This window comes from Eutrigla gurnardus (assembly GCF_963514095.1).
Source record: "Eutrigla gurnardus genome assembly, chromosome: 2".
Classification (NCBI taxonomy): domain Eukaryota; kingdom Metazoa; phylum Chordata; class Actinopteri; order Perciformes; family Triglidae; genus Eutrigla; species Eutrigla gurnardus.
This window is the reverse complement of record NC_139916.1, coordinates 24,112,431-24,139,569: the sequence shown is the minus strand read 5'-3', so window position 1 is coordinate 24,139,569 and position 27,139 is coordinate 24,112,431. Positions and strand designations below refer to the sequence as shown.

The following is a 27,139-nucleotide window of genomic DNA, read 5'->3' as shown; positions in this document are numbered from 1 at the left end:
GTATCGCGATAATTCAGAAAAAAAATTACTCCGAAAAACAGAAAAAAAATTACCACGAAAAACAGAAAAAAAATTACCACGAAAAACAGAAAATAAATTACTCCGAAAAACAGGAAAAGAATTACTCAGAAAATCAGGAAAAATAATTAGTCAGAAAAACAACCAAACAAAAAAAATTTACTCAGAAAAACAGACCAAAAAAAAATTACTCAGAAAAACAGACCACAGAAATAAATTACTCAGAAAAACAGGAATAATTACTCCAAAAAACAAACCCCCAAAAAAAATTACTCAAGTGAATACAATACGCTTCCGTACGTAGTAGTCCAAGTCACCCTGACATTTCTACTTGTAAAAAATGTGTAGCCGTGTGGTAATTTAAAGAAACAACAAAATGATAAATAATAAACATCACCACCAGGGAAACAAGACAGGAAGTGACCTCACCGTAAGTTTAGTGACACATTTGGAGCACTTGGAAGCATGGGAATTTTGTCCGACGTACACAAACAAGCAAACAGGTGGTCGTTTTCTCCTACGGTGGCTACTGCGAGAACATTAAAGCAATTACTATTGAAACAATAGCAGTTATGTATGCCTGCATGACATAACATTTAATATTCGGTGAGAATGTGCTCTATTTTCTCTAGGTTGTCACTGTTGTCGTTTTTTGTGGATATTATGATCATTATACTAATCATGCTAAAATGCACGGCTAATCCACATTGTCGCATTTCATCTCGAAAGCATTTACATGATTTCTATATTGAGAGCTAGTAGGCTTTCAACACACAACAAACATGTTTTGTGTCCGAGCAAACGCACTTAGAGACGCGGGAGAGATCTCGGTTGTACGAGGAACATTGAACGCAGCATTATTTCCTGTTTAAAGGATATCTCGGCAGTGCAAACGAAAGCCAGTTTAATGTATTTTACTTTGAGTTGTCTCCTCAGCACTCCGTTTGAAACTTGTTTCCCGATCCATGGCACAATAGAGAGCTTTCCAGCAATGTTTTGGGAATATTTCGACGCGGCTCGACGACTCGGAAATCCAGCGGGCTGTACGAGCGAGGTAATGTTAGCAGGCGAGCTAATGTGACGTTAGCTAACGGCTAACTTACAGTTACGGCAAAGTAATGTCGATGCTTTGATTTGTTTGTCTTCTCGGTTGTTTTACACGCACTCACACACACACATGCTGAAGACGACAGCAGCGTCTGAGCGCCACACTGCGACTTCACAGTGCCGGGGGACGTAAACGGGGGTCTGCGTTGACGGTAACGAAACTAACGTTACCCATCAACAAGTGGTCTTTTATTTTGCTGGGTGATGGTGCCGGACTATCTGAAAGTAGCAACTAGTCGCTGCAGTCTGAGCCTTTATGTTGTACCACGGCTCCGACATAGCTGCAGTCATCTCCGTGCTCCGTAGGTAACGTGTGCCGTCGATGTCGGGCGTTACGTAACGTTCATCGGTAATCTGATTTGCCTGGCAGCAGCTTTGACGCTGTCCTATTTTTTTGCGCCGATACAGCCGATTTTAAAACATGACAGTTTGGGACAGATTGTGGGGGGTGGGGGAGACCAGCAGGTCTGGATGAGTCACGTATGGATGAGATTTACTCGTCCCCATAAGAAGCTTACACTAAAGCGCGCGCACACACACGCACACACACACACACACACACACACACACACACACACTTGTTGACAGCTATAGACAGAAAGAGCATAAGTCACACTCGAAATGGCAAAAACACCCCATGAAAACGAAGCAACACCATGCCGTTCGTCAAACATCAGCATGTGGCAACACATTTGAGAGAATCTCTGCATAAACTTGTTTGTGCAACTCTCATTCCCTCTCGTTGCATGTGAGCGGATTATGGAGAACGGGCTCCGAGCCAGATCTAATAGACTTTGAATGAAATCGTGGTGGTGAGTGACATGGAGGGACGATTTTGTACATCACCACCACAAGTGGAGTCGCTGGGCTTTTTTTCGATTTGAAATGTGTACAATAGCTGGATCGGAACAAGACACCTCCTCAGAACAGTTTGGATGTGGGAGGCAGCCTTTCATGAATGACAATTGCCGACGTTGGATGGCTCGAGTCATTACAATAATGTTCAAGATGCAGTATGACAGTAAACATCACAGCTCTATGGAGTTAGAACACCTGACAACCACAGAGGCCTCTCTGCTAAATGGCTCAGAGATTGCGGTTACTTCTGGCCTGACGGCGCGGTGTTTTCTACCTTGATGGAGGAATGTTGCAAGCACAAGATCTGTTGTCCTTGATAAGAAATGTACACACTGGTGGGGGAGGTGTAATTGTTACGGTTCATTCAGCCGGCATGCACTGGCTGCCTTGGTCCCAGTTTACCACCTCTGCTAATAAGTTTCCTGGTGGAAATCCTGCAGCAAACCGTGTCCACATTATAGGCCTTTCTCATTTCCCAGTTTGTACATCAATTCCTTTCCTTCTTTGCCTCCTTTCCACGCGTCTGAGTCGGCCCATGAGAGATGTGAACGGAGGAGAGAGCAGTTGAGGCAACAGGCTTCTAACAAATGAGTTATCCTTGCCTCTGAGCCCTCATTTCAAAGCAATGTCAATTAAATATGAGTACAAGAAAACAATGAACAGCTGATGCAGACTTCGATTGTTTTATTATACATTGTATTTTACGATATCTGTCAGATGAACGTAATAGTGTTCATGAAAACTCATATACTTTTCAGTTAATTTACAATGTGACAAGACTGTTAAGACAAAATGTCAAATCTTGGTTATCCAGCCAAAATAATTGTGATTCACAATATTAACCCGATAATCATTTAAATATGCTTCAAACTCTAAAAATGTCACTAAAAATACAGGTATCACTTTCCATTTGGTTTAGGAACAAATATTTTTAAACAAAATCTTTAATAAGAAGATCATAATCATAATAATCATAATGTTTTGCTGTATAAATAAATAATACATTAAAATAAAATTGTTTAAGTGTGAAACTACAAATGTTTGTATGAAAAATTCTATAAAAAAACAAATATGACAACATAAATGCAGCAAATTGGTGCTGAATGAAAGAGGATATAATGATATAATTTGCTGTTACATTGCTGACATGGTTTGAGATTATTCCAGCAGTAGGGCATGAGATGATGTAGTTACGGTGTAGTTACGGTGTGAGAGACTTCAAGACTGGACCTTCACAGCAGATATGTTGTAGTCTGAGGTAAATAACATAAATGAAAGCTGCATTCCACTTGATCGAGGCCCTGGCACTGCATACGCTGATTCACTCTAACTGGGCCATTCAGTGAAGCTGAGACATTAAAGTTATCAGGTTCACCTGCTTTTCCTGCTATGACAACAAGTCATAATGTCCGCTGTGAAGGAGGTAACTTGTCAGCCTCCCGATTCAAACGCTCACTACTGAACCTTGATAGGGGGGGGCGGTTTCCTCCTCTTTCATCTCACAAACGACTGCAAGCAGTCAAGGTGCACTAAGCCTCTCTATGACACACTTTGTTTTTTATGTAATGTTTGATGTTTCTAGAATAGCCACCCACACTGTATAGCCTACCCTGTCCCCACTTTTTGGTTCACTCTCTTTGTGACTCCCAGCATGAACCCGTACGTCTCTCTTCTGCCTTTATCTGCAGGAAGCCTTTCCTCTGGTGGAAAGAGACATCTGTCACTTCTCTCTGGACATGTAATCATGTGACCCTTCAGAGGTGACACACGGAAAGGATTGTAACTAATGCAGAGGTTTAGGTTGGCCTGTTTGAGACAGCTCAAAGTATGCAGCAGTTTCCCATGCTGTAGCCGGCCTATTCCAGGTGCAAATTAGATTGTCGTGTAAAAGAGAAGTAGTCTGTTGAGGTCACAGAATGTCATACTTAAAGGGATAGTTCGGAATTTTGGACATAAGACCTATTTTCCAACTCAGCCGGTGTGTTTGAGACGTCTGGAGACGTTTTCAAGAAATTTCATTCAGTTCTTCTAGTTGCAGAGTTCGCTGTGCTATGGCTAGCGCAAGTCAATGGTTCTAGTTAGCATGGCATCAAAAACACTCATACCGACTCCACAGTGCACCCGAGGGAAATCCATTGTAACAGCAGACTATCGATGTACATATCTGTGTTGATAGAATGTTTGAAATAAAACCAACCTTGCATTTTTAAGGATTTATGTCTCAGCAGCAGCAGCAGCGTGTCATACTTCCTAGTAGGCTATGGCAGCGGCGGAGTGATATCACCTAGCACTTATAAGTTACCGGTTCTATAATAGTTTGTTTACCTGCTGTCATTGCTATCAAGCCTGTCCTGTACTAGGGCTGAACGATATGGACAAAATTTCCAGATATCTCGATATCGATACGATATGACTACGGGTTCGGTGAAAACCAAATATTTTTCAGAAAAATAACATAATACAAAAGAATGTGGAAACTGCAGTTTTATTGATGATAACTCAACTAAATCCAAAATACCTCCAAATAATGGAGGATGATTTATGTTTGGCACCAAATCAGATTCGGCACCGTCACTGGCCGCATTATCTTCCGCACTCGTCTCACTTTTCTTTCTTTGTTTTGGATTTCCCCGCTGCGTATGTCGTGTGTCTGCGTCTCAGTCTCCGTCTCCCTCGCTCCCGTGGCGGGAGTCCCGCCCTCGTATGTTCGTCATTGGTTGCCTTCAGCTGTCGATCCACAGCAAGCATGAAATAAGGTTTGTGGTTGGCTGGCCATAGCGGTGCATTCAAGGGCAATCGTAAAAATGAAGTTTATTGTGACTGCCAGAGCTGTACATGCAGGGCGAGCGCGGGGGAAATCTATATCGTTTATGTCGTTGCTTTTTCGATCTTAATATCTTCAATGTTCATATCTAGATATAGATACGATAACGATATATCGTTCAGCCCTATCCTGTACACGCCCACACAGTCCTAAGATAAAGTCTAATAAGCCAAGTGAAAACACCTGAGGGTGTGTCCCATAGGTTTTGAAATCCCCAAAAAGTATTATAGAGGTAACCAATGTTATGTGATTAAAAGCCAGATCACATTTTACTATTTTTATTTTGTGATGGAGGATGCTTCAAATGCAGCCTCGGAGGAATGCGACCGCTGAATCGTGACATAGCTATAGTCAATAAAATGTTCTCTGTGGGATGTGAGGGTTCTTATCTTTGCAGGATGTTGATATGACAGGATGTTGTTGTTCTTCAGTCCTTGAGTTAATGTCTTCATGGATTTCATTCTTTACCTCTCGCTGTGAGGGGCATTTAATTTCCATGGCCAGGCTATTATGCTGCGCTTTAAATGCCAGATGTGAGCAAGATGTTTGGCCTCGGCTAAGCCTAGTCCGTTGCCATTTCACAGTGCCACACTTAAATGGTGTTCTTCAAAGACAAAAAAAGAAGAACAGTTATGATGTGTCATTTTATTGCTCTGAATTATTGGATTAATGTGACAATATTTCAATATAATCGCCCCAACAAGAATAGTGCCACTGTTTACCGTCTGAACAGCCTTAGTCCTTGAAAATCTGGAAACTCTGAATTGTGTGGAAGATGCTAGTCTAAACTCCGGTTTATCAAGGGATGAAGAATGTGTTCTGGGCTCCAGAACATCCCATAAAGGCAATGGTATGAAAGGTGTTTGGCTTCATCCAGTTAATGAAAGCACCTTTTTTTGGTTAAGCAGGATGTATGGCGGCTTTATCATCTTGGAAAGTGGGCACCACATGAGGGAACAGTATTTGTACCAGGCAGTGCACCTGGTCTTGTAAAACAGCCTCTTATTCGTTGGCTGTTAAATAGCCATTTACAGGAATTACACCATATTTCTGCCCATACTTGAAGGCATTCTACAGACTTTGTGGTTTAAGGTGTTTCTTCCGCTTTTTTAAAAGATACAGGTGAGTATTAAGACCAATACTTTTTCCATTGTGGAGCAATGGGATCAGACTTTGTGCTGATAAAGCCCAAATATACCACTAACTTAATAAGCAGCTGGCTGAACTGACCGAGCGATATTTTAGATGTGTACTGAACAACGTATTGTTATGCTGTGAGCCGCATTCCACGAGCCTGATAATTTTTCTCCTCTAACTTCTGTTTTTTTTTTTTTTTTTTTCCCCAGTGAGAGACATGGACAATTCTGTCACCCTGTGGCAGTTCCTTCTCCAGCTCCTATTGGATTCCAGTAATGAGCAGCTGATCTGCTGGACCAATGAGGAAGGCGAGTTTAAACTGCTGCAGGCAGAGGAGGTGGCCCGGCTTTGGGGAGCCCGCAAGAACAAGCCCAATATGAACTATGACAAACTCAGCAGGGCTCTCAGATACTACTATGACAAGGTAAACACATCCCATCTTCTCTCCTGTAGGACACACAGCCGTTTGTTCCAGGTCATTGAAAGTTCAGTCTTTTGGTTTTACACCACACAATAACTATGTTATTACCACAATACCAATATTGGGTCAATCATTAGCCAGCTCTTCCCTGCACCTTACATATTGTGGTTTTCTCACATTTCCCAATTCACAAACTCCAACTTTGTCAAATATCTGACCAATCAAAGCCTTTTCAGTTGATATGCAGGTCTGATGTTGGCCTCTCCGCGTAGAACAATGTCAGAATACATTAAATATCATCATGAGTGAATTAGAAAGCTAGTCAACATGAGTAAAAGTTGACTAGCTTTGTATCAGGGTGAGAAGTGAGAAATTGAGCTTGATTTACAAAAATAAATACAGGATACAAAAATACTTTTTTCAAAATGTATTTATCCTTATTTATGCAGTGAGACCTTAAAGGCAGAGAAAGTCATTTGGAAAAAACACAGACTTTGAACGCACACCGAACCGGAAAAGTCCCGCCCCCTTAGTTCAAAGCCGCTCCCCCAGAACAAATGAGTGCTCGAGATGGGCAGAATGTTCTTCCATCTACTCTCCAACACGCACCTGTATAAACAGGGCGGTCTAGCTGTCTATCAGGGCAGACCACGCCAAGCCGACCCTAAACAAATGGCATCAGGTATTGGCTTTATTTTAGGGTCAATAACACCATGTAACTATGGAGCAGATTGCACAACTCTTGGCCACAATGTAGGTAGGCTGGTATGTTTCTGCTCCTTTTGATTCCATCCATGGCCACAGCCCTCTTATGCTGTGTTCACAGTACAAGCGACAGGCATTTTTAATGGTAGCAGGTGGCTTGAAGCTACAAACTGAACGGATGTCGCTGTGTGGCGGGTTTGATGCACTACAAATCAAAGTTGAGCTGGATTCAACATTTTTTCAGCCCTCCCAATGATGTGGCATGAACCAATCACATGTTTTTGTTTCGGGCTGTTCTGTTTGATCGTAAAAATGAATTATCGTTCGCTCTATTGCCATTTAACGACAACTCGACACAGATGTACAGCAGTGAGGAGGCTTTGGAGCTTGAACACCCTAATGTTTTGCCTCTCTGTTTCCAAAAAAAAAAAGAAAATTAATTGAGTTGGATCAGATGTTGCGGTATGCAGATGTTTTTTTTTTAGAAAAATGTCACTCGTAAGTCAACCAGTTCCATGATGCCTTTGTTGCACAACTGCACGTGTTTTGAATCTGCAGCTTGAGACTCTGAGGGGACGGTTTCCTTCAGACAACTGCACCAAAGAGTGCACCAGCAAATAGCAAAGCACAAGTTAATTGCATCTCAGGATGGTTAAACACCACTGCTCAGTGACATGCGGAAGAGAGCTGCCTGTCTCCCACTCTGCTTGTGGTTTGGCAGAAGAACGGCTGACCCTGTGGGCGTTCTGGGCAGGGTTGCGCTGGTATGTTTGACTGCAGCGTTAGTGGCTGCTAGTTTGGTACAGACAGGAAGGACAGAGCTGCCCCACGTACAAGGCCTTTTTTGTGGTCTCATTCTTCTATTTTTTTACCCATAGTGCCTCTTTGGTAGAGGCAAACTAAGTGAAGAAAGTCTTGCTTATGCTCTCACTGTGTGCTATGTGATAGTGATGTACTTTTTATTTTATAGTATAAACTCTAAACTAAACATCTGCTTTTCTCTGTGTTACAGAACATCATTAAGAAGGTGAATGGTCAGAAGTTTGTCTATCGCTTTGTGTCCTATCCTGACATCCTGAAAGGAGATGTTGCTACCCGAACAGAGGGCGGGGATGTGGTTGCTGGGGGCAACCCACACATATTAAAAAAGGGAGACAGCACCCAACAGGAGGGTGAGTCCAGTGACCGCAGTAGCACAGCAGCTCTGGGCTCCAGCACCAAGCAGTCCAACCGCAATGACTACATCCACTCTGGCCTGTACACCTCCTTTACACTCAACTCGCTGCAAAATGGACGCCAGCTCTTCAAGTCCATCAAAATAGAGAACCCAGCAGAGAAGTTGGCTGACAAGAGAGGTGTCACAGCCACCGCCCAGAGCCAGGAGCAGTTGCCTCATTCACAGCAGCCGACTGCTTTGCCGTCCGTCATCAAGTTTGGAAACACCCCTCTGAAGCCAGCACCGTCCATTCAGGTTGCCATAGAGACGACCCTCATGTCCAACACCTTGGATAATCTGCATGCTCCACACCTAAGAGCTGAAGACACCAGCACACACTCCTCCCTGCCTTCCCAGTCCGTCTACTCATTGGAACACATGCGCTCATCAGAACCAACGTTCGGCCTCCCAGACCTGGCCTCTGCCAGCCCGTCCCCCAGCCTGGTACCCGACTCCTCCCAGGACCTGGTGATCGACAGCGACATCGAGTCTGGACCTTCTCATCCCGCAGACGCTCAGGCACATGAGAAGGCTAGTATACAAACACATCTCACACAGTGCTCGCTAAATAGTTGATTAAGTAATCGGAAAATTACATTATTTCTCAATAATCTTCTTAGTGTAATCTCTGGGATCCTACATGAACACAAATGTTCAGCCAAAGTTAGAACAGTTGTGGTGATTTATTTCACATGCTATGATGAGAGAGACCAAGTTAGTTTTCCTTTTAGCTCTGATTTGGTTTCCTGTAACTCCTGAAGGAAATATCTGGCTGCTAAATGCTCCACCGTGTTCACCAGCTAGTCCCATATCTCTGCAAACAACGCTATGACAGCGGTGAAAGAGAACCAAAACAGTAACGTTGTGGGGAATGAAAAACAGTGTAAACCCAAAGTGAAATGAATGAAACACATTTTTGTTATGCGTCTTCTCCAGCAGGTGGACAGTGGCATGGGTTTGTCTGGAGACGAGGCCAGTTTTGTGGACGCTGAAACCAGTTCGTCCTCGCTGAGCAGCTGCACCACAATCAGCACCCTGAGCTCAGGAAAGGCACGCAAGCCACCGAAAATCCTGCAGATCAGCCCGCCGACTCTGCTGGTCACCACCTCCGACTTCTCCCCCATGAACCTGTGCAGCCCCTCCCTACCTACTGCCTCTCTCACACCAGCAATGCTACAGGTGAGAGAGTGGAAAAACACTCATTTAAGCAAAGCATTTATCGAAATAAACACCAATACAAATCAGAAGGCTCAAACAGACTTTGACTCCTAAATAATAAGTAATCAATGAGTTTAAGTATAAGGCTATTTGAAGTGTTTGATAAATATTGTATTCTCTTACTCCCATTATGAAATATGTGCAGTAAAAGTGGTGAATGTGTTCACTGGTGAATTCTACACATCGTAAGACATAGTTGAGTTAATTTACAGAAGCCATGAGCCCCAAAGTTAATTAATTTACCAGCATCGCCCACTTTTGAAGTTGTCATAGATGCGTGTCCATTTCTAGGTTATTTATAGTCCTTTAGTCCGTCTATTCCACCGATCAAAATAATCTAAACGTTTTTTCATAAAATGAATCCAAATTGTTAATATTATATTATTGCGTGATTATTGCGTTCACTGTCTACACCTTTCTCCATTCAGTTTTCACCGCTGTTCCTTTTCAGTATTTCAGGATGCAGATAGGCTCGTTGCTGAAGCGCAGGTGGCTTTTAAGAGGATAAAGAGTGTCGGTATGCAGCGTGACATAAAACGGACATCGTTAACTGCCAGAGGAAATGAATGATTTGTAATTGATGTTACGAATATGCCTTTTTGCTGCCGCTCAGGCAGGCACCGCTGTGAGGACTCGTTCTATTTATGCGCTTACACCACTTGCATCCCCTCTTCCTGTCTTAGCTTCTCCTTCATATGATTGGAAGGACGGACTTGGCAGAGTTGTACTTAACAGTGGGAAGGCAGCATGTAATTATTACACACACCTACTGTCAATGAGCTGCCACTGAGCATGTGCAATGTTGCTCTGGATGGCTTTGATGTCCCTTAGTTTGATTTTCCTGGGAAGATATAATGTAGCTGTATTGTTGCATTGACTTTCTCACTCCTACAAGATAAAACTCTTAAAACTGATTCAACTGCCTCTTTGACAGTGTAGATCAATGCATGCTCCATAAGCTGGTGTAGAGCTAGATGAATAAAACATATCAAAGTTGTTTGCTTTATAATTACTTAGAAGAGTTGTCATTGCACAAAGAAGCTCCAGCATTTACTGGTACTGACCAGCAGGCGGCAGCAGTAATCTGTAAGGCCTGGCTCTTTGGCCTTGTTTTTGTGGTGTTTATTTGTTCCCAAATGATGCCGTTTGCAGACCACATGACCTGTGCTCCTGTGTTGAATTTAGAAGTCAATTAGATTTGCTGGTTCAGACAATGTCGTTTTTATTCTGTCCCTTCGCAGCAGTTCAGGTCAGGTTTGATCATGAGATCCAGCGTCAGACTGCCAGTCAGCTCACATATTAATAAGTTCCTCTCTCTGATTTGTCCGTCTTCTGTTTGTGATTGACTTTAAGCATCGCCTCTTCTATATTGATGCTTTTTTTTATGATATAATAGAAAGAGAAACATCAAATGGTCAAAGATAAACAGGAGTAGACATGCAGTGATGGTCTTTTGACTTCATTCATACATGCAACAACACGTATTGCCCCGTTGAACACCACTTTTATGATTTTTGAAGCAAGAGAACATAGATTTCACGTCACCACCACCGAGATAAAGGGGGATTGATGTTCCCATATCTGCCACGCTCTTGGGCTCCAATTCAGTAACACTGAGTCCGTCTTGTTGCTCTTCCTCCTCAGACTCCCACCCTGTTGCTGACTCCCAGTCCTCTGCTGTCCAACATCCACTTCTGGAGCACGCTCAGTCCGGTCGCTCCCCTCAGCCCAGCCACACGACGCCACGGAGCCCACCTGTTCCAAGTTAGTACATTAGAGTGTATTTCTGCTCTCAATTAAAGGGATAGTTCGGAATTTTGGACATAAGACCTATTTTCCAAGTGAGCCGGTGTGTTCGAGACGTCTGGATACGTTTTCAAAAAATTTCATTCAGTTCTTCTAGTTGCCGAGTTTGCTTATGCCATAGCTAGCGCAAGTCAATCGTTCTTAGCTAGACAAGCATTAAAAACAGTCTTGCCCACTCCACCGTGCACCCGAGGCAAATCCATTAAAACACTAGACTGTCGATGTAAATATCTGTGTTGATAGAATAATATTTGAAATAAAACTAACCTCGCATCACATGAATCATCCATTTTTTGAGGAACTAGTTTCTCAGCAGCAGCGGAACTTTACTTTGCTCCGTCGGAATCAAAACTCTAAGACGCGCCGCCTGAAATACTGCCCGTAGATAGGCAATCGAACCGGGCCAAACTGTCGGTACTTATACCCCCAAGGCTGTCTGAAAAGCCCTTGGTCCTCACTCAAACACCGGGCAGCCCACGGCCACGCAAACCCACAATTACGCACCGCGAACCCGGACCACTGCTCCGTCCGGAGAACCGTAAACCCTCGGACGCATCGCGGGGATTCCCTCCTGGCACCACCAGTCTCCGTTTGTTCGGTCCCGGTTCTCAGCTCCAGCTATCTCGGTCTCCACAGACGCTACTCATCAGAGTCTTCAAAAGTTTCAGTATATTCTCCAAAAGTGTCCATTTCTGTGAGATTGAAGAAACTAGCACTGCAGGCTACTCTGCGTCTGTAGCAATGACAGCAGGTAAACAAACTATTATAGAACCGGTAACTTATAAGTGCTAGGTGATATCACTCCGCTGCTGCCATAGCCTACTAGGAAGTATGACACGCTGCTGCTGCTGCTGAGACATAAATCCTTAAAAATGCAAGGTTGGTTTTATTTCAAACATTCTATCAACACAGATATGTACATCGACAGTCTAGTGTTTTAATTGATTTGCCTCGGGTGCACTGTGGAGTGAGCAAGACTGTTTTTAATGCCTGTCTAGCTAAGAACGATTGACTTGCGCTAGCCATAGCATAAGCAAACTCGGCAACTAGAAGAACTGAATGAAATTGTTTGAAAACGTCTCCTTACGTCTCAAACACACCGGCTCACTTGGAAAATAGGTCTTATGTCCAAAATTCCGAACTATCCCTTTAACATCCAATTACTGTCTATTTGTGCCTTTTATTTGTCTAAACCGTCCGAACACATTCTGCTCTGTTCCAGTTTCCATCGGTCCTCACCCCTCAGTTCCAGATCCCCATACACAGCTTGGATGGGACCAACACGCCCGGCCCCATTTCCCCAGATCCCCAGAAGACATAGGATTAACCCCAGCGCAGCGTCACTTTGCATTTGAACCCAGGCAGCCGGACCCTTTCCCCATCTCCTGCTCCCGCATCCAGGACAATTATGTGGGAGCTCAGTCATTGCCATTCCTCATCACTCTTGGTGCTTTTATAGTTCACTGCCACAGAATTCACACTACAATCAGACGTGTGGAGGGAGGGTCTAAAGAGATGTTGGCACTCCAGGTTTGATGGATGACAGTCACACGCTGATTCATTTCAGAACATTTGCGCCGAGAGGATGCCATCCTGTTTCCACTGATTCCATCGTGCCCCGTGATTCATTTTGTCTGGCTTTATTGGGAATCCGCAATCACAACAGTTCAGAGGGAAGAATTTCCATGGCAACAGTCGGTGCATGTGGATTGGACCCTTGGCAGCAACAAGCTGCTTCATACTTTGACACACAATACAGTGTAATTGCAGATATCTGAATCTTTCCTTTTTATAGAATTTCCTTCTTGTGCAACAGTGTTAAACCGCCCGACACTTTTTATGTTTCTAACCTGCTTTCCCTTCTGCTGACGATGCTTCTGTTCCTTTTTGTGCTCTGTCCTAAACGTTCACTCTCGATGAAGGTCAGTGCTTTAACCTGATAATGTGCATGTTTACCTGCAACTCTTTTATCTTTTAGCCAGCTTTCAACCTTGACTCACCTGCCTGAGTGTGTGCTGCTGAAATGTTGGCTCACTATAGCCATATCCAACAGGACTTTGACCTCGACTTTCTTATTGTGACATGACGTGGCCATAATTAGAGCGTGAACCTTTAATAATGCCTCTATGTAAATGTTCTAATGTGTATGTATATACATGGTAGAGTTGCCGTGAACGCCAGCGTGGCCTGGTCTGCCTCCAGCCACTAAGCTTGTAGGTTGGAGTAAGTGAACGTGAAGCCATAAATAACTCTTTCCGTGCGTCGACTCTGCAAGCAACAGTGCACAGATCCTGTAATTGTCACTCGTGTGAGGTTGCCTTTTTAAATGAACTCTACGTCGGCGGCCTCCATGTCAGAGACACCGATTTCTAACAATTCTATTTCATTTAACAAACTATTTAAATTGATTCCTTTATGGGGGATTATGTGCTCAACTATCACTTGGCTGGGACCAGTGACTTCCTGTAGTGTCCACTGGTTGCCTGGCAACTACTCTAGGCCAAGAAATAGTTCCAGCACACACAAAATGTGCGTTAATCAATCAATCAACCAAACCCGACCCGCAAACCACTTACTTTATGCATTGTCATAGCACAATTGTTAGGATTCAGGCCTGAGAGAAGGACGGAGACAAGCGGACTCTGTGTTTGAGAGAAGGAGGGTAAGAGAAGGTGGACTAATGAGCACTATGTTTCTGCAAGTTATTAATAACTTGGGCTGCTCTATCACTTTTTGACCTGCCTGCTTGAACTCGTGCTATTTTCTTTTAGTAAGCTCGGCCCAAACCAGCAGGAAGTGCTCCGCGCATCATTACGCACACCCATCAAACCACAACTGGTGTTTACATCTTATCACAGAGCCACGCTAGCTATTTTCCCCGTGCTAAATTAAGCTAACCCGGCTGCTAGCTCAAGCTACGTATTTACTATACGTATGAGAGTGGTGTCAATCTTCCCGTCTAACCTTTGGTCAGTGTATTTCCCTTTAAACCCTGTTAATTGTCCACAAGTTGCGTCCGTTTTCTTCGTTGTAAATGGGCTCTGATTAATGTTGCTTGCCGTGTCAGTGCAGTTCATTTTTCTTCTTGTTTTTTAATCCTCCAAACCTTCGTGGTTAGACCCATTAGTCTAGCCTTAACCTTTGCAAAGCCTTAGCCATCTGAAACACATCAACCTTTAACCCTGAGGACTGTAGAAACCTTCTGCAGCATTGAAGCACTTTCCTTGCCCTCGAACCCCTCCTCTAGATAATCAGCCATGAAAGGTTTACACCTGTTTTGTAAATGACTTTGAAGCCATATGTCTGAGACACAGACTCAATAGGTAGATCCCACATTTCTTTGATATTAAATGTGGAAATTGTGCATCGCACTTGTTTACATGATACTTGGAAAGAACACGCCTAAGTGTCGTCTTTGCCCAAGTGTCCCTTTCTAACCCAGGGATGGATGACCAGCGAATCTTGTAGGTCTCATTTTTACTCAACCAACAGACATTTACCCCCTTTCAGCCTGCAGTCTGTCACGTCAATATACGGTGCCTTACTACAGCCAAGCCCAAGTTCAGCTCCCAAACGTGGATGGAGCGCCATGATTGGAAAATTAGTAGAGATCTTAAGAGTACACGACAGCGTTCCTGTTTGTTTTTATGCCATATCTTTGCGCAGACCAAACGAGAGCCCCAGGTGTTTGGGGACGTTGTGTATGGGAGGACGCTGCACGTTCAATGTGCTGCAGTGTTCTTTGGCTGCATAAATGTACATACTGACAGCAACAAGGTTTACATGCAGAACAAATCTAATCTGACCATGTTTTAGAGTGGGCATCCATGTCTCTTTCTAACCTGCTTATAAATATATATATATATATTCATATTTTATTTATATTATATATATATATATATATATATATATATATATATATATATATATATATATATATATATATATATATATATATATATATATATATATATATATATATATATATCTTATAACATCTTTATTATTTTGTGTAGTCTTTAAGTTCCCTGTAACACCAATAGTATTTTGAGATTAATTTCTATTTTTGTAACAACCAGATAGTTAGAGATGCCAGCTTTTTGGGGTTTAATGTTCTCTCTGTGCATGTGTTGTTTTCCTCGGGTGTATTTGCGAGGCGACTGCCCCATGGTGGCGTTGGCTATTTTTGGGAATCAAAGCCTTATGGGGAGAAATCTAAATCTGTGTTTTATATGTAAAGTGTTTTGATAGTGTTGATATTGTACATGCAAATGTTGTGATGGGACGTTTGCACTTAAAACTTTGGGGTTCCTCTAGTATTGGATTCTGTCGCTTTTCTATGACTCAGATTTCCTCTTTGATGAAATGCTAGCGACGTTCGCTTGCTGAGAAATGTACATTTTCCCAAAGGGAGGATAAATTTATGCACTTCGTATTTTATACAGTAAATCTAATCTTTTACAATACATGTCAAAACGATTTACAAGCATTTGTGATTAGGCACTACACAATATTTATTTATTTGAATTTATTGTAAAGCCCAATAGAATTGGTAGCTTATGTTGCATTTTTGCAGTAACTTTGCTGAAAAACTATGAAATAGCTGGATAATAACCCCAAAGCCTGTTTGAAACTTCCCTCCATTAAGTCTTGTGGGACTTCATATTTGCATATTTCTTCATTTGTGTCTTCTGACGATGTTTTCCCTCCAACTAACCGTGAAACTTAAAATCTCCTTTTGAAAAGAAATGACACAGCGTTCTTGCTTTGTTCTGTCCAGTTTTCTCTTTGTTTGATGCTTTTACAAATGTTTACAAGCTACTTGCCTTTAAGTGGCATATTGATGTTTGAGAGGCGTAGAGGAAGTGTCTATATTGGAAGGTAGATGAGACCAATAAAAGATCTCTAACTAGTCATGTGTCTTGTATTTTTGTATGTTGTCAAATCGTACATCATACTGAAAAGACAATACTTGATTATGAAGTGAATCAAGCTGCAGCAGAGTTATGATGTGCTGCAAATAAGGGCCAAAATACATTTCTGATCTTTTGCTTAGCTACCAACCATCCAGACCTCTCAGATGGTCTGGGACAGGTCAGTGGTCTGTGTCCCCAGAGTCGGAACCAGACATGGAGAGGCAGCCTTCAGTTTTTACGCACCACATATCTGGCATAAACCTCCAGAAAGCTGCAGGTCTGCTGCAAATCTCAGCTCTTTTAAATCAAGACTGAAGACTTTTCTGTTTGCTGCTGTCTTCCAGTAAACAATACTATGAATATCTATAAACTTATACTGCACTGTGATTAATTTTTTTTAAATGATTTATTTTATTTTATTGGCTTTAATGCTTTTTCTCCAATGCGTTTAATGTTTTATGTAAAGCACTTTGAATTGCCCTGTTGTTGAAAGGTGCTATACAAATAAAATTGCCTTTCCTTGCCTTGCAAGAGAAGATTGTGCCAAAAATTAAATGGACCCTTGTGCCTCACTTCTCAGAAAAAGAAAGAAGTTGCTCTGATGTCCTCAGAGCACAAACATGTCTGTGTCCAAAACTCAAAATATTATTTTCCACTTTCACCGAGTTAAGTCTCGTCACCAGCGTCTGCCCTGATCATCACTAACAAGTAAGCATTACTTTACAGAAGTGTAACCTTTAAATGCCAGTTTGTTTACATAATGCCACTTTTTAAATTATGAATAAACACCAACATGTTCCACTTACTAAATGCTAGGCGGTTATTATTCTACAGAGTTTTAACCCTTTAAATGTTCATTTGCCAATGCTTTTTCATATATATATATTTTTTTTAAATCCCGTATGCTAAATTCTATATGAGGACAATGATTAGCAACAGCATTCATTTGTATGCATTTTTGGGAAGGGGTGGGGTCAGCTGTCTGCAGGAAACCAGGAAAATAGCAATATTTGCCACTTGGGGTCTGGTGGGAAATAGTAAGAAAAATAGAATTTTGAAGGCAGTCTATTTTGAAAGCTAATAGAATGCATGATTTTTTTGCTGTAATGGCTGTGTGATCATACTGTGGTTTTAATGGGTTTCACAGTGTGAAACTTTGTAGACTCTTCATACGAGCTGAGGTTGAACTTCCAAAATAAAACAAAAAAACACAACAGTCTGCCATATACATTAACACAGCCAAAATGCCCAAACGTTTGAAAAAGCCCCAAATGTCTCCAGTGAGGCAGAAGAGTTCAATCAAGTACTGGCCACCCATTGAGCTGCTCATTGATCATCAGGCTTGAGAGTAGATTTCTTAAAATGAAAACTGTTCTGTTAGAGGAGGAAGACGAAGCTCAAAGTCATTTGTGTCCTGTCGTCTCCCCTTCAGTCCCCCAGGGACCCTCTGGTTGCTAACCTCCGGTCTTCGGCACCCCTTTCATGTCCATGGTTTCAGACGATTCTGAGAGATAAACAGTGCTAATTAGTTAATGACTCAGCAGAGAAGTGACATCAAGCAGGCTTTTAATGGATGCTGACACATCACTTTTACATCACAGCACCTCACCCACACGGTGTGCGTTCCTCCTCTCTCTCATCCAGAGTGTGTGACATCACCGCAAATGAGACCATACGTGTGTGTGTGTGTGTGTGTGTGTGCGTGAGTATGTGTTTGTGTGTTTAAAGTATATGTATATTGTATTTGTATATTCTTTGAACTGTAGCTTGCAAGTTACTTGTTGAAGAGCTACAAGTAAAGGTCGTTATGTTGTCTGTATGCACACACACCTGCTGGCCAATACAGCAGTACTAATAGAGGAAGCACTCGGAATGTCTGAGTTACTCAACTTCATTACTAGTTACCGTATGAAAATTGGTTTGGGGAGGGGACGGAACTTTATGCATCAAGTGCTCATGTGACTTTCTTGATGTGTAGAATTATCTTTGGAATTGACAAACATTGTATGTGTAATTCATGGCACAATTCAAACAGGAACAGAATATCTGCCTCTTACTCTTGACTACCTTGTATATTTTTCCTGAAGAAGGGTTCGCCTGTCTCAAAGTGCAGCCTTTTCTTAAAGGTACATTGTGAAGCATTGATGGGCATCTATTGGAATATGGAATATGATATTACACATGTTTCCTTTATTGTACCCTCAGCTGAAAATAAGAATCCTTTCTTTCTAAGGTAAGAGTGTTTAGAATGCTTAGAATTAGCCCTTTATATCTGCTCTTCACGGGGCCGGCTGCATTCGCCATTTCTCTGTTGGTTGCAATCTCCAACCTCACCGTTCGATGCCACCAAACCCTACACACTTGCTACACAACTACACAGTTGCAAATACTTTTTTTTCAAATCCCAAACAACGACTGCTATTGACATCCTGAAGTGTGTACCTGATGTGTGTTTACCTGTGTTGTGGTTCCTGTGCTGGACATAGAGGAGCAGCAAGAACAGGCAGACGCCAATAAATGATGATATTGTACAACACAACAGGAAACTGTAACTGCCCTGACTGTGGATCACCTGCAGAAGGACACACACACACACACACACACACACACACACACACACACACACACACACACACACACACACACACACACACACACACACACAGTAGGATTTTATTCTAAACGACTCTGCAATCAGTAATGCAAGCAGCTTATACAGTCCTGCATATTTAATATGATAGTAATGTATCAAAAGAAAGAAGCAATATGCAGTGATAATCTTGATAAATGTATGTAAAGCATTGTTTTAAACTGAATTATTATTGTAGTTAATGACATTCAACATGTCTTACCGATCCAATGAGCAGCTGCAGCATCATCTCTCCTGTGCTGGCACTGGTCACCAGGACGGTCGTGGCACAACCTTTAACACAAGGAATAAACAGAAATGATCTAGAGTTAAGGAGGAGTAAATACAACTTATTTATCAATTAATAATTAATAAATACTAGGACTGCCCCCCTTTAAGTCTGCTCTGATATAAAGTCAGCTAAACTACTTCTGAAGCAGACGCTGCTCTACTGCCACCCTGGACTGAATCTGCTCTAGGAGTTAGTCCCGCCCCTTCTGGTGGACCACCATGGGACCTTATTTTGAAAAAAAAAAAAAAGTACGCTAATCAGATAACAAATTATAATTTTATCCCGTTTGACACGGTCACGCAGTAGCCTACTTTGTATTTATTTATTCATTTGGGAAAATACACTTATTGCTTCCACATTGACAACTGCAGTATGCCACTCCTTTCATTTTTTACATTAAAAGCCCAAAACATATCCAGGACATCACTGCTTACCAGGGGGAACTTAAATTAAAATGTATCAGTCTGCAATATGTATTTATGAAAAAGAAAACATCTTGGTATTTACTATGGATGGTCCACCAGCTGCCATTGATCTGGCACATTTGATCACATAGAGAAGATGACCCTAGTGTCCGAAAGTGTTTTTATTATGACAATGAGCTCAAAACATATTCCTCTACATAGAACTCCCTGGTCATTGAAATGATGCATTCTAGTTTGTTTTATTTTTGTGAATTCTTGCACACATTTAGCTATAAAAACTCACCTTTTTAATTCAATCAAACTATTTGGCAGTACCTCTACAGCCCACTAGATGGCACTCTGGGACCCACAGTGGTTGAGAATGGTTGCTTTACATTGAGGTTAGTACCACCCTACCTAAATCATTTTCAGAATGTGTGTGTTAGTGTACCTTTGTAGTCTAGTATGGCCTCTGTAAAGGCCAGCATGGACGGGAACACACTGCTAATGCACAGTCCCAACACACAGGTACCGATGAAGAGAAACACACAGCTGGTGTAGAAAATCAACAACAGGCACTGCACCATGATGACCCCCACCTGAAAGAAAGAAACACAGACCGTCAAAGAGAGAGGATGACCGTAACTGAGCAGAAGTCTGTGTTTTGCATGAACATGCAACGGACCACAGTTAAAAAATGATCCAAAGTGGGCACATCTTGGCAACATTTCTACCTTATCAAACTGAAGAAACTACAGCGAATAGCCACAGCTGTGTTATACGGTGTTACACTGTGTTACACGGTGTTAGACAGTGTTAGACATTGTTTTTAAATGCCAATGTTTCTTTGGAAGTGTTGCACTTCTATCTTATTAACTAGTGTGCTCTGCATTTAAGGGCCACCATTCTTATTAAAAACTCAGTAGAGCACTTATATTTGAACATAAAAAAACGTATACAATGTCAAAGCAGAAAAATGACTGATGTTTAAGGGAACGTTGTATTGTAACATCTGTATTCATTTCATCATCTAAGGTGACAAATGTGCAATGCTAGGCATTATGTCCCTACATGGATATATGGAAGTACATGTAGTCCATCCTACATGTATTAATATCTCTACGTCCACTGGAGTAACAAGGACTGCCTTTAATGATCCTGTTGCCATGGTGATCTGTGGTACTTCAGCACCATGGATGGGGGCTTGTACCATTGTTTCATTGTTTTTTAGTGTTTTCCAGCTCAGGGTTAGTCGAGTCAGGGTTCAGCGTTAGGCTCAGAGATAATTAAATCGGCTTTTTAAAATGGTTACTCGCCCTCAGTCAATCTGATCCCAAAAGTAATGTTTTGAAACCTCAAAGCAAACAGTCGCAGCAAAACTGCCTTTGCTCATTTCATCATCCAAGTGTATAATTCACCTTGTAGACCACTAGAGAGCACAGCTCTGTAGCAGATGTTGGCAGTTTCAACTACATCTACTTGTTCATGTGTTGAAAAGACACAATTAAGTTGATGATAATAGACTTCTAGACTTAGATTCAAGTGTTGAATATGACACAGCGGTTTAGTTTGGCTTAAAGATCAAAGGTCCTGTTGTTTGTATAACTCCTTAATCATCCTGTGAACGAGTTCATGTGTGTCATGTGTCATGTGTGGTGCCACCCATTTCAAATATTTGGTTATAACTATCATACAACAGCTGTGCCTGAGGTATATTGCTTATATGAATCAATATTGGAAAAAGCTCACGCTCATCTGCTCTATTCTGTTTGCAGTGTCACATCAACTACTGCATTCACATTCGGGTGGATTTGTCCTTTAAATGCATGTTCGTACCAGACTGAAGGTGAGCAGCCTGGGTGCTGCGTATCTGGAGGACAGGTACATGAACGCCAGTCTTCCCACTGTGATGGAGGCCCAGAATATACTGTCCAGATAGCCAGCTGTCTTATGACCCATCAGCAGAGGAGGAGACACAGCGTAGGTGTAGAGAAAGCCTGCGTAGCAGCCCTGTGGTAAAACAAACACAGCAGGAGTTTGGAGGTTTTCTGACAATGTGACTTGAAGGTCAGATAAGGAGTGCAGTTTAGTTCCACATGGCAGCAATCGAGTGCTCAGGGGTTTTATGTAACCTAACTGTCTCCATGAGCTGGGTGCCCAAGCTACTACTGCAGGTCCAATTTCTGAGTGTATCTGTAAATGTGCTGAATCAGCAGCCAAACTAGAACGACTACCTTTCAACCATGCACCTGAGGATGTGGCCGCTGGAATGGGACACATTTAATTTCCCTCCCGTCACTTCCACAGCATGTCCCGGTATCGGCTGTCATTTTATATGATTATGTTTATATGTGTGCAGTGTCAGGAGGAACTCTCACTATAATCCCATCAGTGATGAAGAGGATGGCCCCGCCCAGAGCATGGAGAATGAAGAAAGTAGCTGGGCGACCCCGGAGTTTGTCAAGGTTACAGCAACCAAGAAAACTCCCATGACCTGGCGAGCGAGAGGGATACTGAGGTCTGTCATTTCTTTTAGATAATAGTTGGTCAAAAGGACACATCTACATGCATTACCTTGACCACTGTTCCCAGAGGGGCTCGTGCTGGACACAGAGTCTCTGTTAAGCAGACGTGGACTGTTGCTGGAGCAAGGCAGCAGTCTTTCATAGTACATCAAAGAGAGCACTGCTGCTGGCACTGGGAGCTGCCAGGACACACACAGAAACACAAAAAAGAGGCTAATCGTTAACCAAGTTAACAGTCAACACTTCCTGTCAGTTATGACCCTCATAAAGGTAGAATCCGGTCCAGTTCAAACAGAAAAAAGCCATATCACTTTATCTGAGAGGTAATATCGAGGCTTATAACAATCTGAAGAAATGCAAACAAGAATAACAAAACTGAAAACAAATACATCATTCGGAGTGGCTCTAAAGAGCAGCAATACTGTTTAGAAATTGTATGACATAATTTATTTCCATTATGGTAATTTTCTTGTGAAATTGTGCAGGGAAAATCTAGTCATGGGATGCCTTAATTGTATGATTATGTTGCTGAGTTCTGTTTTGTTTTTGTCGACCACCAAGTCACGCTAGGAATGTGGCATTGACGGATTGACGGTGTATTTATACACTATAGATATACACAATACACTATATTGCCAAAAGTATTCACTCACCCATCCACATAACTGAAATCAGTTCCAATCACTTCCATGGCCACATGTGTATAAAAGCAGCACCTAGGCATGCAGACTGTTTCTAGAAACATGTGTGAAAGAATGGGTCTCTCAGGAGCTCAGTGAATTCCAGCGTGGGACTGTGATAGGATGCCACCTGTGCAACAACTCACCAACCAGCAGCTACAAGAGTCACTGTCATTTATTCGTTCACAAGTAGTACTCATTTTAGCCAATAAATAGATCACTTTTACTTGCATATGTTGTATACATTTTTGAGTTATCTATCATATGACATGTACTATGGACTTGAACTCACATTGATAAGAGCCATGATCCAGAAAGCATATGACACCCTGGTGACAACTTCCCCCTCGGTGTGCAGAGGATAGTGGGAGATGTTGTGTATCGCTGCTCCGTGCCCGGCCAGGCTGTTGCGGAGGTGATTCAGGTCTGAGGAAGAGGACGAGTTGGCTTGTGTTGAGTTGGCACCGAGAACACAGCTGTCCTCTGCCAAAAAAGGATCAGCCACCAGGGGACTGACCAGCGCTCCCAGGCCTATGAAGAAATGTAAGGCCTAGGGCGAGACATGGATCCTCTTATTATCATATTGTCTGCCTTCTAAGTATTTGAACAGTGACACCATTTATGTTATTTTGGCTCTGTATACCACCACAACAGATTTGAAATAAATGAGTGTTTGCTTTCAGTGCAGACCTTCAGCTTTACTGGGTCTTTTCAGGAAATTACAATCATATATTTTGAGATATATATGCTGGGTTTCCTCCCTTGTGATGGTCTGACAGACCCCTGCGGCAGCTGTCTCTCTATTTCGGGGGCTTTCTGACATCAATTTTGCCTTCAGCCTGTGAAATGCATGCATGCTTGTTTGGGATTTTCCAGCCTCACGATGGCCTTCTTAACTGACATTGTCCCTCCTTTGGTTTAATATTTATCTCAGGAGTTGGTAGACCAGAAACAGAGAGTGACTATTGGACTTACATTTGCCAAGTGGCCAGAAACACAACTCCAAATAAAAGCCTATTTTGCTTAATATGTACCTGCTGGATGTGTAAATGAGAATGTTTGCTCAGATGTCAGCCATATTAATTTAAAGGGTGATAAGATATCAACAATACAAGCTAAAATAGGCTATACAAGTTATTACACATAGTCATGTGACCTATTGTTCATGTACAAATATTGATAAGTGAGGTATATTTACTTCATAATCAATTCAATCAACCAGAAGGAACTAAAATACAGTATGTTACTGCGCAGAACATGTTGTATTTGTCCACGTGCACATCCAACACACACACACACACACACACACACACACACACACACACACACACACACACACACACACACACACACACACACACACACACACACACACACACACACACACACACACACACACACTCCTATTCCGACCTGCAGGAAGACGGCGGAGTCCTTCTGGTACATCTTCACCAGCTGGAGGTTGGCGATGGTGTCAATCACCCCCATGGCGAAGCCGGCAATCGCCATGGCAACAGACAGCAGTGCCACGTGGTTACATAGCGGTATGATGGCAAACACCAGAGAGATGATGAGAGTGCAAGAGAAGAGGGCTGTCAGGGAGAACAGGAGTCTGGAGAAGACACCACCCACGGCATTAGACGGCATATTTAGACTGTTCTGACTGTCTGTCTGACTGTGAATGATTGTGTGTTTGACATATTTACTTACAAGCCCCATTCATATAAAATGTGTTGTCTGCGATTAAGCAAAAACAGGGAATTTCCCACTTGATGTTGTTGCAGTAAAGTCACCTTGATGGCCTGCTACTCTAGTTTAGTTAACACACCTTCACATTATCTTCACCATCTATCCTCCTTTCCTGCCAACTTTCCACTCTCCTGTTAAACTTTACTATAACCTTTACTTTGTACTTACTTTGGACACCCAGAGCCTGGACCAAATCAGTAGTGGTGGCTGTCATCATCAGAGCTCTATCGACTACTCCCTTGATTGCCATGACATTTCGTTACATACATTCATAATCCCCAGAGGATGAATCCTTAATAATTGGGCGATCCCCTGACCTTTCCACCAGCACCACCAGAAGGTCAAAACTTTTAGATTCGGTGAAATATCTACTGGGAGGATTGGCACAAAGTCTTGTACAGGCATTCATGGTCCCCCAATGATGAATCCTGACTTTCTACTTCTTCTTCTCTTCTAGCACCGCCATCCAGGTTGACAGTATTGATTTTGAGTCGTATGTCTCAACAGCTTTTGGATTGACTGCCATGAAATGTAATACACCCACTCAACAATACTATTTTTTCTGACCACATGCCTACAAATGGCATTCTCATCAGCTTACATACTCTATTAAAATGGCAAACAAAGCACAACCCCACAGTCCTCTGTCCTTTTTATTTAGGGCCCGGAAGTGAGACGATAAGTCAACAATAGGTGGCAGACTGAAAGTGAAATGGATCGATATTTATTTAACATCATGATGTGTGACAAATGTGGGATATTTTCTGTCCCAAGCTCAGATAATGTATAAAAACAAGCCCTAGCCTCACACATGCCTCTGTGGACTTCACACAATCGCATTCACACTTCTGGTCACGGTTCACTGGCTGCTAGATGTGTGAGGTAAGACACCGACATTTGAATGTTGTACATTTGCCAGTCAAATTTAGAGCACATCATAACTGTTGTAGTTGAAAGTTGAAGTGGTCATTGAATTACTTAAAATGCATACATTTAATCAATCTTATTATTCAACATCAAGGGCAGGGTTGTATTCTTGTGTCCAAATTCCACACCAACCAATACATTTTAAATCACTAAATTGTATGGTGTAAAGTATAATATAATATATTGTATTCTATTATAGTCCCTAAAGTACCCGAAAAGAATGGTGGCCTCCAGGCATCATGCTCTGGTATACACAGTTACAAAACAAATAGGAATATTTCTTACTGACTCAGAAACATATTCAGGAATATTGACACATTTGAGAATGACGGATTACCTATTCTTTAACCCTGTGTTTTGTTGACTTTGGCTTGACTTCCTCATTGTTTGGTGTCCCAGGGACCCCGCTGCTGTATGTGTACCAACCATACAAATAATTGCTCAATTGACCTTAATTTGCCCTTTAAGTGTGTTTTCATGCTTCTGACCTTAGTAAAACCAAAAAGGTAGTAAAGTGGTAAAGAGTGTCTTTGCCACGGACTGGGCGGACATAGTCATGTTATGTTATGCGTGCTGTGCATGGACACATACATTCCTCTTGTGTGCCAACAGTCATTCCCAGTCACAGAAATGTACCATATGCTCTCTTATGCAGCGTTACTCATGTTTGCAGACAGACAAGTTGAATTCCCTTAGAAACAAACTTAAAAACTCCAATAAGGGTTATTCAAGATAATATTTAAAAGTGCTCTCAACACCAATCCCAGATAGTGAGCATATGGAGAGCCGTAGCACTCGGTCTGCTGGCCTCTCTGAGACCACAAACAGAAAGCATGTCTCATTTTATGTAGCACTCTCCTCATGTCATAATGCTAAAATTAAAGTGAAGCAAGTAGTATCAAGGTGATGTGTTCTGAGCTGTTAAAAGTGGCCTGTATGACCCCAAAATCAAATATATGCTATATTTGTTAAACCTACCACGATATTTGTGAAATTATACTATTTAGGGACATTGATAGACTATATTGAGAAATACTATGGCGACTACTAAGTTCCTGATACACATGTAGTCTCAAAAGGAATATTGTAGGAGTAGTACATTCCTTTAGATGATTTCAGATTAATGGACTTACTGTTACTGCATCCCACTCAATGCTCACCACACACACTCACGTTTTCTTGAAGAGTCCCCCCAGGCTGCTGCCCACCAAAAGGCAGAACTGCTGGGAGAAGAAGACCCATTTGATCTGCTGCAGGGTGGACTGGGTCTGGCACCTCAGGTCCAGGATGGTGGGTCCCAGGAAGGCGATGCACAGGCCGAAGCTAAAGAACACGCTCCAGTAGGTGAGAGTTTGCTGGCAGTTGCGCTTGAACAGCGACCAGATGCGCTCGTCCAGCAGCTTCATGTCGGTCCTTCAGCTGCTCATCCACACCGACGCCGTGCAGCTCTGTCACACTGGAACCAACGCACACCGCCAGGGAAGGGAGGAAGTCTCACGAGGCATTCTGCCCGGGCACTTTCCAGTTAAGGGTCCCACGGACGGACGCAGCGCTGATTGGCTCATGTCCGAAGGTACCGCCCACTCTCTGACTGCGTTCAGATCAGTTGCTCAGATCGTTTTGGGAGAAGTAGCGATACAATATTGTACACTCACTCAAACACTGACAATTTGGCGCAGAAGCATCGTCAGCCTGTTTATAGTAACA

General features: G+C 42.3%; 2 protein-coding genes across 3 annotated transcripts; one reads left to right on the top strand and one right to left on the bottom strand.

Moving 5' to 3' along the window:
* The first annotated feature begins 887 nt into the window (after nucleotides 1-887).
* elk4 (ETS transcription factor ELK4) lies at nucleotides 888-15,151 on the top strand. Of its 2 annotated transcripts, none has more exons than XM_084037039.1 (6): nucleotides 888-1,072; nucleotides 6,154-6,368; nucleotides 8,083-8,817; nucleotides 9,226-9,465; nucleotides 11,149-11,268; nucleotides 12,533-15,151. In XM_084037039.1, the coding sequence occupies exons 2-6, from the start codon at nucleotides 6,162-6,164 to the stop codon at nucleotides 12,629-12,631; spliced, it is 1,401 nt and encodes a 466-aa protein (XP_083893165.1). In that variant the 5' UTR covers nucleotides 888-1,072; nucleotides 6,154-6,161; the 3' UTR covers nucleotides 12,632-15,151. The 2 variants fall into 2 exon arrangements, with proteins under 2 accessions (XP_083893165.1, XP_083893164.1); XM_084037038.1 differs by having other exon boundaries at nucleotides 9,223-9,465.
* Nucleotides 15,152-15,316: 165 nt separating this feature from the next.
* mfsd4aa (major facilitator superfamily domain containing 4Aa) lies at nucleotides 15,317-26,838 on the bottom strand (the record flags this gene model as incomplete). The annotated part of the gene is made up of 10 exons (XM_084029816.1): nucleotides 15,317-17,730; nucleotides 18,684-18,798; nucleotides 19,079-19,149; nucleotides 20,003-20,150; nucleotides 21,388-21,561; nucleotides 21,930-22,045; nucleotides 22,126-22,255; nucleotides 23,049-23,306; nucleotides 24,170-24,368; nucleotides 26,606-26,838. 10 exons carry the CDS (start codon nucleotides 26,836-26,838, stop codon nucleotides 17,681-17,683), a joined length of 1,494 nt encoding a protein of 497 aa, XP_083885942.1. The 3' UTR covers nucleotides 15,317-17,680.
* Nucleotides 26,839-27,139: the final 301 nt, after the last annotated feature.